This window comes from Pan paniscus, chromosome 1 (assembly GCF_029289425.2).
Source record: "Pan paniscus chromosome 1, NHGRI_mPanPan1-v2.0_pri, whole genome shotgun sequence".
Classification (NCBI taxonomy): domain Eukaryota; kingdom Metazoa; phylum Chordata; class Mammalia; order Primates; family Hominidae; genus Pan; species Pan paniscus.
This window is the reverse complement of record NC_073249.2, coordinates 178,107,295-178,119,440: the sequence shown is the minus strand read 5'-3', so window position 1 is coordinate 178,119,440 and position 12,146 is coordinate 178,107,295. Positions and strand designations below refer to the sequence as shown.

At 43.0% G+C, this 12,146-nt stretch overlaps 1 protein-coding gene across 9 annotated transcripts in view; it reads right to left on the bottom strand.

Annotated features, from left to right (window-relative positions):
* The window catches only part of LOC100967527 (AGBL carboxypeptidase 4), a 1,457,032-nt gene that overhangs the window by 184,818 nt on the left and 1,260,068 nt on the right, over positions 1-12,146 (bottom strand). For 6 of the 9 annotated variants that reach the window (XM_055093131.2, XM_055093133.3, XM_003829573.6 and 3 more), the window contains one exon: positions 9,617-10,137. The exons of the other annotated variants lie outside the window; for them this stretch is intronic. In XM_055093131.2, coding sequence (XP_054949106.1) covers positions 9,980-10,137 — 158 coding nt within the window. In that variant the 3' untranslated portion in view covers positions 9,617-9,979. Of the gene's footprint in view, positions 1-9,616; positions 10,138-12,146 lie in introns of those variants that run through there. 9 annotated transcript variants of the gene reach the window in all.

Genomic DNA, 12,146 nt, shown 5'->3' with positions numbered 1-12,146 from the left:
ATACTCTTGATATGATTAAATGTATGAATTATTTGCTGTAGCTTCTGACATACAGGAGTTCCACAAGGCTAATTGAATAATTTCCTGATTCTAGGCTGGGGAAAGGATGTGGGGAAAACATCTGCATGCTCCTGTTGGCTGCCCTTCTCACTCAAAATGAACGAGGGAATGAAAGAAAAAGAGAAAAGAAGAAAACAAGGCACCTTATAAGCATAATTTAAAACCTAGGGCAGCAAAACTTCCCTCCAAATCTGGCCATAGTTCCATTCCATCTGTGGTTTTGATTGGCCAACACTGGAAATCCCAGTAGGGTCTACTTGGCACTGGACTGGGCTCTCTGAAGGGCAGCCCCACCCTGCAAAGCCTCCACCTGCCCCTCCTGGGCCCTGTGGAGGGCAGCAAGAGGCTGGGCTACACAGTGTTAAATCTCTTCCTCTCCAAGAGATTGGAGCCAACAAGGCTTTCTGCTTAAATGGCCTATAAACACCTCCCAAAGCTCCTTAGCTCAGAAAAGTGCATGAATCAGCAAAATGAAAATAATTTAAAGACCCACTGGAAAAAAGAACCCCAGATTCTTTTCTCCACCAGCAATGACAGTCTCTCAGTAGTGACTGTCATTCTTCATATCCAGGGCCAGGTGCTTCCCACTAGTTTTGGAAAAGAATGTATCAGGGGCTGGAAAATGCTTCCTGGTGAGAGGGAGAGGTGGGGGCAGAGGAAGAAGGAAGACTAAAAATCTACCTCCCCACCTGGAGTGCTCTGAGGTTTCCTAACCCTGATTTGGGTCATGGGATGCTGTCAGGGCCACACCACTTGTGGAGGTTGTGGAGTAGGGACCTTTACACACATATTATAATTGAGCCTGTATAACTGAGGCTCATAGGAAGGAAGTGACCAGCCCACAGGCTCCCACAGGTGGAGTGTGACACCCCTAACTAAGTGCTCATGCTCCCTGCTTCTATCACTCTGATGGGAGGGCAGTGCCTGTTAGTGAGCTCCGACTACATACCTGCCGTGGGATGGGCACTTTAGCAACAGCCTTAAATGTTGACATTGTTATTCTTGTACTGAAGGTAATACATCAGCTCCTTGTTGCTAATAAATCTCAGGATTCAGAAGGTTGTATGACTTAGCCAAGGTCATGTTCCTGAAACCCACACTCTTTTACTCCACATCCCATGCTGTTCCCACAGTATCATTGAGGTGGCTCAGGAAAGACCTGACAGAGACATGTACAAACCTGAAATGCGCCCCCTTCCCCCAAACACGTTTGATCTCCCCTCTGGACATAGGGTGGATGCTGTGTCTGACACACCTCCATGGGCTGAGTGGTTCCAGGGTCCAGTAGCTGCATGAAGGAGGTGCTGCTCTGGACGTGGTTGCCCTGGGCACTCCCCATCTGCACCATTGCATTGTGGTGCTCATAGTCAGGTTCCCACCTGGCAGTGCCAGCACTTAAGGAGGAAGGGGGGTGGGCATCTGCCCCTCATTATCTCTCACCTGAGTTATTCCCCCAATAGCCTTCTCAACTCCTCCCTCTCCCTCCAAACCATTCACCATTCTGATGCCAGCATCATTTTTCTAAGGCACAAAGCCCCACCCTTCAGTGTGTCCATGGTCTTCAGAGTCTAGCAGCTCAGCCTGGAACCAAGGCCCTCCATGACGGGGCCTCTACCCACCTCTCCAGCCTCATCTCCCACTACCAGCTTCACTTTCATACCTTGAAACATCTGAACTCATCCTATCCTCTTCCACCTCTTGCCCATTGCTCACAATAATTATAAACACTTATGTAGTGCTTTCTATGTGCTAGGTATAGTTATAAGTGCATTTTAGATATTGACTTAATGCTCACAGAAACATGAAGCCTTCCATTTTATGGAAGAGGAAACTGAGTCCCAAACCAAATAAGTAACTTGCCTGAGGTCACAGAGCTGGTAAGCGGTGAAGCCCATAGTCATATTCTGACAGTGAGAGGTCAGAGTTCTCAAACTTAACTATGGCCAAATCCTTTACTTCTTTCTTGACTTGGTGATGGCCTATCAAACTTCAACCCATGAGAAGAAGAGAAGAAGGCCTCATGACCTCCTCACGGAGGGCTCCCTTGATCCCTCAAGGCCTTATACCCCTAGGCGGAAATAACTTTTTTGGTATTTATTTCCCATAGCATTTCCTCACCAGGGACCAGGCTTCTAGGGAGAGGTCCATGCCATCCGTACTGACTCCGTACTGGCCCTGGGGACTCAAAGATCAACACAGGGTGGTCCCTACCTTAAAGGGCTTAGTCCAGGGAGAAAGACAGACACACAATGATGGGACAGCTTGATGAGGCTCTACCAGAGGTCACAAGGGGTGCCACAGAGCAGGGAGAGGGGTTCCAACCCAGGCTGGAGATGGAGCACAAAAGATCTCCTGGAAGGAGGAGAAGAAGCAGGTCATAGAGCAGAGGAGGCAGGAGAAGTTTCAGATGGAAAAAACAGCTTATGACAATGTTGAGAGATCTAAGGTAGCATCTAGCATGATCATTAAGACACCAGACATTGGAGTCACACAGGCTTAGATGCCAGTTCAGGCTCCTCCAGATCACAGCTGTGCCATCTTGGGCAAATTACTTAACCTCATTAAGTCAGTTTCCTCATTTGTGAAATGCAAATGGTAATAGTACCTGCTTCACAGGTTTGTGTGAGAATGAAAAAGTGAACAGTGCTACCACATAGTAAATGTTCAATAAATATTAGTTAATTAAAAAACATCACTATAACTATATCTCTTGCACCTAGCACAGTGTAGGGGTTCAGCAAACATGTATAGAGATGAATTAACACAGTCCTGCCTGCAGTTCACTGACAGCCTTGTGAGAAGAGGGAGCTAAATTAATATTACAATACAATCTTCTGAGTGTTAAGGTACAGGGAAGACTGGGGCTGGGAATGAAGGATGGAAGAAGATTTGGAAAACTAGAGAAGGGAGGGAGTCCTTTAGGAATAGATGGTAACAGGCTCTTAGAGGAAATGATATTTAATCTGAGCCTTCAAGCCCAGAGAGGATAGTTTTTTCTTTTTTCTCCCATGGTTAATGATCTAAAAGAGGGACAAGGATGAGTTAGAGCCCCAGACTGAGCAGGGCCAAGCAGCTGAAGGTAGAGAGGCAGAGGAGCTGGGGGAAAGTGTAAAGCTTGAGGGTGCTCCACAGGGGAAGGAGAGTGTGGATAGTGCAAGGCCATTTATAACTGGGCTGACATATGGCTGATTCCAGAAAATCATTTAAATTGAGTCACTCTTTTCCCAGAGGTGGGAGTAGGGTAAGGTTTATGTGAGGTGGAATTAGGGTATAGTGTAAGAGACCCTCACAGTCCCCGTGATTACTGCAATTCAGACCCTAAAGTCTCCAGAAATGATCTCAACATGGAAACCACATTTCTGCTGAGTGCTGGCCATAGCTGCAGGTGGCCATGAATGAGAAATGCTGAGGAAATCAATGGCAGGGAACCAAGGACAATGATGCAGGGAATGCCACCTTGACATTTGTTCCCTGTGTGGCTTCTCTGATGGCTGCTGCAACAAGGCCGATGGGGTCCAGTGTGACTGTTGGCAATATGGGCTCACTAAGGATTTCTGGGTAAACTTTAGGTGCCTATTCCAGGGGTGAGGAGGGTCCCTGGCCCGGACTCCTCACAGAACAATCAGTGTGGGGGTGACCCAGGCCCTGGATATTTATTACCTTCCTCTCCCCATTTCAGCCCAGATCAGGAACCCCTGTGGTCTGACACTAGGCAGTGGCCAAGGCCTGGGCTGCCTGAGCTCAGCAGGCACAGAGCTGTCTTTCCAGCACTGGGACTGAGTTGTGGTGACCCCAGGTTTGTCTCTGCTCCATTGCTCTCCCTCCATCTGTAGGGTCCTTCACTGTCATCCAGGCCTGGATTGGGCCCCAGTCTCCTAATAGGTCTCTGACTTTTGTCATTTATTCATTCAATAACTTTTTAATGAGTGTGCACTATATGCCAGGTTTTGGGAATACAGCAGTGAACAAAACAGAAACCAAGAGGCTAAAGTGGATGGTGAATGGAATTATGTTACAGTTTGTGAATTATTCAGATAATTCACATAAGAAGAACAGAGAAATTATTCAGATAAGAGGAACAGAGAGAGAGAAAATTGACAACTTGGCATAAGTACTGGTCAATAAATCTGGTTATTGTTTGTTTATTTGGGGTGGGTGGGTGGGTGGGTGGGCATTGGTGAATAGGGAGGGACTGGGGGGTCTTTTGTATTTTAAACACAACTTGTAAAGAAGATCTCGACCAGCTGAAATGTTGGGCTGAAACCAGTAAGATGACATGGAACAGGGACGAATGCAAAGTCCTGTATTTCATTTAAGAAATATACTTGAAAATTTTACAAAATTAAAGGATGGGGAGGACTAAAGAGCTGTTAGGATTAAAAAGGAGAGGAAAATAAGAACAAAAAGATTTCACATTTACTGAAGGCTGGAACTGGGGTCGAGTGGGGACTGCAGGTGTGGCACAGTGGCAGGTCAGTATGACTACCCAACAACTGCATAATGAGTAGGGGGACTGGGGTTGGGAGACTTTAAGAAACTTGTCCAATTTCCTCTAATCTAATAAATAGTGAATGCAGGGTCTGAATTCAGTGTCAGTCTCTCTGGCTCCAAAATTGATGCTCTTTCCATTATAACACAGTAAACTGAAGGGACAAGTATCGTGTTAGCCAAAAAGAGAGAATAGAGGACTGGTAACATTTCCCTCACCACATACTGTCAATATTACCTTACTGAGCCTTATTGGCTCAATATGAGACAATTCTATTGCTAAAGATGCTAATTCAAAGTCGGAGAGTAAGAGGTGACATCTTGCTGACCAAACTCTTCCTGAAGCACCATGTCCAGTCCTGAGTCTCATCTACAGGGGCAGATCCATAAAAGAGCAACCAGGATGGTCACAGTTCTCAGGATTAGGGAACTAAGATACCGAATGCCTAGAATACTTTACTCACATTATCTTACTTAACTCTTGACATAATCCTGTGAGATAGATATTACTATTCCCGTTATTAAAATGAGAAAACTGAAGCTCAGAGAGGTTAAGAATTTGTTTAAGGTCACACACCAAGTGGAAGAAACAGGATTTGAACACATGGCTGTCTAAATCCACGCTCCCCACTCTTTCCCATGTAGCCTGCCACACATGCAAAATGGTGAAGCAGAATTTGAGCTATTTATTAGTTGGTGAGGAGAAATGACAGCCACCTTCAACTCTACAAAGGGCTGTGAGTGGAAACATTCTGTGTGGCTTGAAAGGGAAGAATTTGAATGACTTTGAAAGTCTCAGGGAGGTAGATTTTTAGCTCAATGGAATAATATTTTACTGATGGCAATAACTGGATGGACTCTTGGGTGGGAATATGAATTCCTTGTGCTTGGAGGTATTCAAGCATGGTTTGGAATGGCATTTGCTTACAATGGGGAAGAGATTCGGGTGGAAAACCTCAAAGTTCATTTTTGATCCTTAGATTCCATGAGCCTATGAAGCTGCCTCGCAGAAAGGGATCAATCTCTTCAAAAGAAGTGAAAATATCTATTGGTTTGTCTATTTGCAGACATACAGGTGAAAATTATATGCCCAAGTTAACACATTGGTCCATAAGAAAACTAAACACAGAAAATGAAATGGATTCTGCTGAAACTACTTACAGGTTTTAAAGTTTTCCTTTTCTACGAAGAAGTAGCCAAACTCTGGAGAGATATGCAGTCTTGGCTATAATAAAAGAAAATATAACAAGGGTGCTATTTTTCACCGATTAAGTGGGCAAAATAATTTAAAAAGTGGTCACACCCATTATATGTATCAAGAGTGATAAAATGTCATTCCTTTTGACCCAGGTACAACCACTTAAGAGAAAACCCTGTGAAACAGAAAAATCTTCATCTGGGTTTAATTTATAAAGAGTCTAAAAATCCAAGGAAGTGTAAATGGGCCACTTGGGTGGCAGTGAGTAGGGGCTGAGGCAGGTGAGGGGAGCTGGAAGCCGAGGAGCGAGCTAGTCAGCATGCACGGGGGAAAGTCCCCATGTATGGAGAACTATGGGATAAGCAGAAGATGTCCAGAGAGCCAAAAGTGGGTATGAAAGCCAAGGTCACTGCATACGGGGTCAGCAGGTTAGGAGGAGCACACTTCAGTAAGGAACGAACAGGTGTAGGGAGAGAAGAGAGGAGAGGAAGCCCAACATTAACACTGACAACCATTTAGCCCCTCTCTTGCTGGGGCACATTAATTACACTCTCATTACTCCTAATAACCTCATAACTAGACCTTATTTCCTCCATTTTGCAGATGAAGAAGCTGGTGTTAAGAAAGATGAAGTAAATTGCTTCATTTGTTGGTAAGTGCTAGAGTTGGGAACTAAACTCGCATGCATCTGCCTCCTAACTCTAGCTCACTTTACCCCTGTGTGTGATGAAAAGTGTGCAGCCAGGCCCTTCACAAACCCCTGATCTGTGGGTTAGGGCTTGGGCAGCTGACCAAGTGGTTTACTCAATTGCAGCTTTATGTTGGTCCACTTTGTGGATGTTAGAATTGACAGTTATGAATTTTATGGAGCAATGGTGAAACATGTTAAATGCAAAGGGAAGGATACAAACCTAACTATGTGCTATAATCATAGGTATGGAAAATACATATTTTCACCCTTGAAAAAAGACTACATGAGATACATCAGAGTGCTTTCAGCAGTGCAGTTTGGGGGGTATTTCCTATTTTTGGCAATAATTTCTATAAAGTAGTTTTTCTCTATAATTACAAAAAAAATCACAAGTTAGAAATGCCTACAGGAAGCATACAAGCACCTAAAAAGTCACCAATATACTTTCCTAAGCAAGGAAATAAAGCCAAGCCCCATCTTTCTGTTTCATCTGGTATCAGAAAACTTGTTGCCAGGGCTTCTGAAGACAGTGCCCAAACCTCATTGATTCAGGTCCTGCCAATTCAGTATTGACAGTCTTCTTCTACACAACTCGCTGGCCTGGCACAAGAATCCAAAGACTCTAAGTGTACAAGTGAGGGAAAAATCATTTGAGCCTAGACAGAAAGTCACCTTCTGATTGTGTACAGCTGAACAGCATTTGGTGGCCATGAAGAGGAATTCTAAACAGGTGTTAGGGCAGAGTCTCAGTTACTTAAGAAGAAATTTACTCTCAATGTCAAATATCCTCAGGCACATTAGAAAGACCATCAGTTTGTTGGCTCCCCATCCATTTTTTTTTTAATATAGGGAATACTCTTATCCTTTATTTTAATGAAGGTCTTCTAATGACTTTAACTGATATTTTTCAAAAGTGACATCTGTGTTAAAATACACATTCCCAGCCTTATCCCAGACCTACCGAATCAGGCTCTCCAAGCCAAAGCAGACGAAATTTGTATTTTAAGCACCTCAGCCAATTCTTAAGATTGGGCAAGTTTGTGAAACACTCTACCAAACAAAATGAATTTGAGTTTTTATATGTATTTGAATGTAATAAAACTGCGAATGTTTATAAGCAGTACTATCATTCCCAGGCCCTCCAAATGGCCTGAATTAATAAGATTGATTTCCATTGACTAATACTTAGGTTGGGTTTCCCCTAAACATGTCCTGAGATTACGTGACTAGATTCTCAGCCTAGACCACAATTTTCCACTCATCTTTCAGGGAAGAGGTAAAAGGGCAGGTTTTTCACAGACCTGAGTTCTGATCCAGGTCCACTGCTGACAGACAGCTCCAGGACCTTGAGCAAGAAATTATTTAACCTTTTTTGAGCCCATTTCTTCATTTGTATGGGTGTAAGAATGATGGTCTTGCCCTCATATTACTATAACAAGGCACCATGTACACAACAGAGGCCAAACCGTCTCAGCCTAATTAGTGTGTGAAGCCTCCCGATTACATCAGAATTGGCTCTTACAAGCATGATTCCTTGTTGCATCTACTTCTGATTTCATTCTGCCTTCTACGCTAAGGATAATAACGAACATCTGCAAGGGTCTTTTTGATTTATAGAGCCCTTTTTTCAGATATTATCTAGATTACTCTCCACAACAACCCTGAATTAGGGATCATTCTCTCCACACCAGAAGAAACAAGGCCCAGAGGTCAAGTGACCTGCTTGGAAGTGGCGAATCCAGGATTTAAACCCAGATCCCATAATCATTAACTGCCCTGTTCTCTTGAATATATGCATCAAACATTACGCAAAGCACTTTCAAAAATATCATAGCATTTTTATTGTAGTTATTTCCACAACTATTCCCCCCTTAACCTAAAAGCACTTGTAAAGCAGGCACCATATTTTATTAGTCTTTAAGGAGAAATGCAGAGCCTCTGGGTGTTAGTGTCTTTGTTACTCACAGAGAGAAAAGGGGATGAGCTCAACAATGATGCAAAGATTTTTTCCAGCATCTCACGCAATCCACACAACTCATGCCTGAGCTTCCCCATGCCCTTAAATGAACATATCTTATCAAATATTTATTGAACATCTATCTACTAAGTGTCAGGAACTTTACTTTGTGAAATGAGTTAACGTACTATGTTAAACACTTAGAAAAGCCTTGGCACATATTAACTATCTGTTATTATTAATATTATTAAGTTATCCACACGGCCTATGAGGTAGGCATTATTTTCCTCCTTATTACTGATAAGAACTCTGAGAATAAGTTTAGTTAACTGAAAGACAATTAAAATAAAAGTTCTCAAAGTGGCAGCCACCTCCCCTACTTACTCCAGAGACCCTGAGCTTTTGGTTACAGACTACCAATTAATGGATGACCCATTAGAGAAACCAGAGGCCACTTTTCTAACCAACAATAACAGCCAATAATCAGAAATGAGTAACAGTTGCCAACATTTATTGAACACTTATGTTATCTCTAATCCTTGTAGCACCTCTGAAAGGTAGCTATTATCTCCTTTTTGTGAAATAGAAAATGGAAACTCAGAGAGGACAGGTTAAGCCCAAAGCAGGCAGGGGAGCCAGGCTTGGAATCTAGATGCATCGGCCCAAAGCCCTTGCCCTTTCTAATATGCCATGCATACTTCACAGGCATTACAGAAAGCAAAGTGCAAATCAACAGGAAGTCCTAATGTGGTTTGCCAGAATGTGTGCCAGGCACCTTAGAGACTCAGTAACAGAATAAAGGATGAGATAAAAATTATGTAACTTGAAAGAACATTTGAGATACAAGATAGGATGAAAGAACCGATACCAGGTAACATTGCCCCTAGTTCCTGAATGTAACCCTATACTCATCTAACATTATCACCCCGTCTTCACCCCTTTACAAAGATGGATTCAAATTATTAGGGAAGCTGAATCTCAGATCACCTTGAGTGAGAAAGGTGACTGGTCCAAGATCTGGCCTTTGAAGTCAGAGAAAGAGATCTGCTTTTGAGACAGCCCTTCAGATCTGTAGAAAGCAACCACATCTCTTAGGAATTTTCTCTCCTTCAGCCGGAATATTCCTTCCCTGAAAGGAAGGGCATGCCAGGCGGCACAACACTCTGGTCACCCCCACTGTATACGTAATATACTAAAGAAATGAGGATAAAGACTATCTACATCAAAGAATTAATGAAAATTTATTATAGAACAAAATAGAGCAACAAAGAAGTCCTTGGATAGTAAAAATATCCATTCAAACCCCAGTCAAGTGACAGGCAACTCAGGCAACCTTATTCCCCTCCAAGAAGAGTGTCTTCCCCATTCCCAGAAGGACACCAGTGCCAGGCTGCTCCTGAGTCTCAGCAAAGCCATCTGTCTTCTTTGGAGTGTCCACATTCAGAACAAGCCGCTGACCCCAGAACCCGATGGATCCCTGCCCACACACCACCATGCATGGTGGGGTCTGATTTGGACGGCACCATCGCTCGCAAATCACATGCCACACAAGGAAAACACGAAAGCTTTATGAAAAATCCAAAGTTTATTGCAAATTGTATTTTGCTTCCCTTCGTTCTTCATTTTTACAGGATTTATTGATATCCATGATTTTTTCACAGATGTACTTGTTGACTTTGGAGAGTCTCTGTGCAATTTCAGTTTCATCCACAGTTTCTTGTGCTATTCTGTCATACAAACACTCTAGATGGGGAGAAGAAACAAGGCCAAGGATTAATGGTGAATTCAAGTAAAAATCTTTTAAGGAGGGTAAAAGAAAATGTGCCTCTCAACATACTTCCCAAATACCAGCTTATGTATCTGGCATAGCTATATTTTAAAATTTGCATCATAGAATGTACTTAGAAAAGAGGAGATATACACTGTAAATGTACTCTTTAAAAGTAATGATAAAGTGTCCACGTGTCCACCACTCAGTGGAGCAGGATACTATTGGTTCCTCCCAAGCACCTGGAGGCCCCTCCCTACTTCTTTCCTCTCCACCAGAGATAACCATTCTCCTGAACGTTTGCCTTTTTTTTCTTTTAGTGTTAACACATGTATGTATCCTTAAATAAAATAGTTTATTTTCCATTTTCAATCTTTTTATAAATGTGCCCACTCTATCATTCTCACTTGCTTTTTTTTTTTTTACTCAAATGTTATAGTTTTGAGATTTACTCATGAAAAACACATTTGTAGGTCATTCATTTTCAATGATGAGTAGTGTTCTATTGTATGGCTCTATCACAATTTGTTTTATCCATTTTATTGTCAATGGATACTTGGTTTTGCAATTAAAAACACTCTGGCACATGCCTCTGGGGAAGACATGAAAGAAATTCTCCAGTATCAGCCTAGGCGTGGACTTGCTGAATGTTAAGATGTGTGCATATTCAGCTTTATTAGGTGATGCCTGGTAAATTGTTTTCCAAAGTGGTTGTGCTGACTGGCACTCCTAGCAACAGTGTATGCAAGTAGTACTGGTTGCCCCATTTCAATAGTACTTGACATTGTCACATTATTAAGGTTCTGACAACCTGGTGGGTGTGAAGCAGTGTCTCACTGCTGTGATTACTAATGAGGCTCAGTACGGCCACTCTCTTACTGAGTCCACCATTTGCTGTGATAAAGCAAAAAGCCAGCTCCAGACAAGGTCTGGCTGGAGCCCGACTTCAATTGACTGCCTAGCCTGGGGACCTGGTGCAACTCACTGCCCTAGATTCCTCACCTCATAAATAAGGATAACAAACTACAGAGCATTTTTTTTTAATGCTGCCATGAGGCATGTGGTATAAACATGTTGCCTTTTTCAAGTTGTAAGGAATACTACACCTGTATGGGGTTGTTCTGAGTATTTTATGTATTTACAACTATTAATTCCTAGGGCCTAACACAGTGTTTGGCACAGTGGCAAACTTAAGTAAATACATGTTAAATGACTGAATAAATGCTTTTCCAGGGATACCTAAGGGAACACAAATATTCTGGATGGAAGAGGACTAGGGCGTGGGTGGTGAATGTACCACGGGAATGTGTAATAATGGGCAAAACCCTTGGGGACTCTTTAAGCCTGAGTTTTCTAAACTAAATAGGAATGACAATCCAACCTTGAGGAATTGCTATGGAGAACAAGCAAAATCTTGTCATTACCAAACCAGCTCAGAACAGGGAATTGTCTCAGAGATGCAGAATATCAACACTAGATTGTGAAGACTAACTTCTGCTAACCTTTCCACTAACATATGAGAAGCCCAGGCCTGGAGAAAGGGAGTAGGTATGGGGCAGAATCCACTGCTACCTGCCCATACGCTGAGCCCTTCCCTGGGCACAGAGCTAGCCAGTCTGCCTCCTGTTGCCATCCATGCTGCAGGTGCACCTGCTATAAGCGTTCTTTCTCTGAGGCACCCTTTTCTTTCCACCGAGAAGGGTTTTGCAAAGAGAAGCCTTTAAAAGCTTTTAATTGACCTCTACCAGTCACTTCCTGACTATTCCCAAGCCTGACTAATCCTCACTTCATCTTGTCTTGGCCTTTCCATAAGGACTGAGAGACAAGAAGGTAGGAGGCCCTGTCTCTCCAGTCCCACCTCTGCTATATTCATCATCCTTTTCAACCTATTCCACCTGTCAGGGACCTTGCTCATCTCTGCTTAAGTCCTCACCCTTCACCTGCCTAAGCTCTACTCATTCTTCCAGATTCAGCCTTCTTGAAA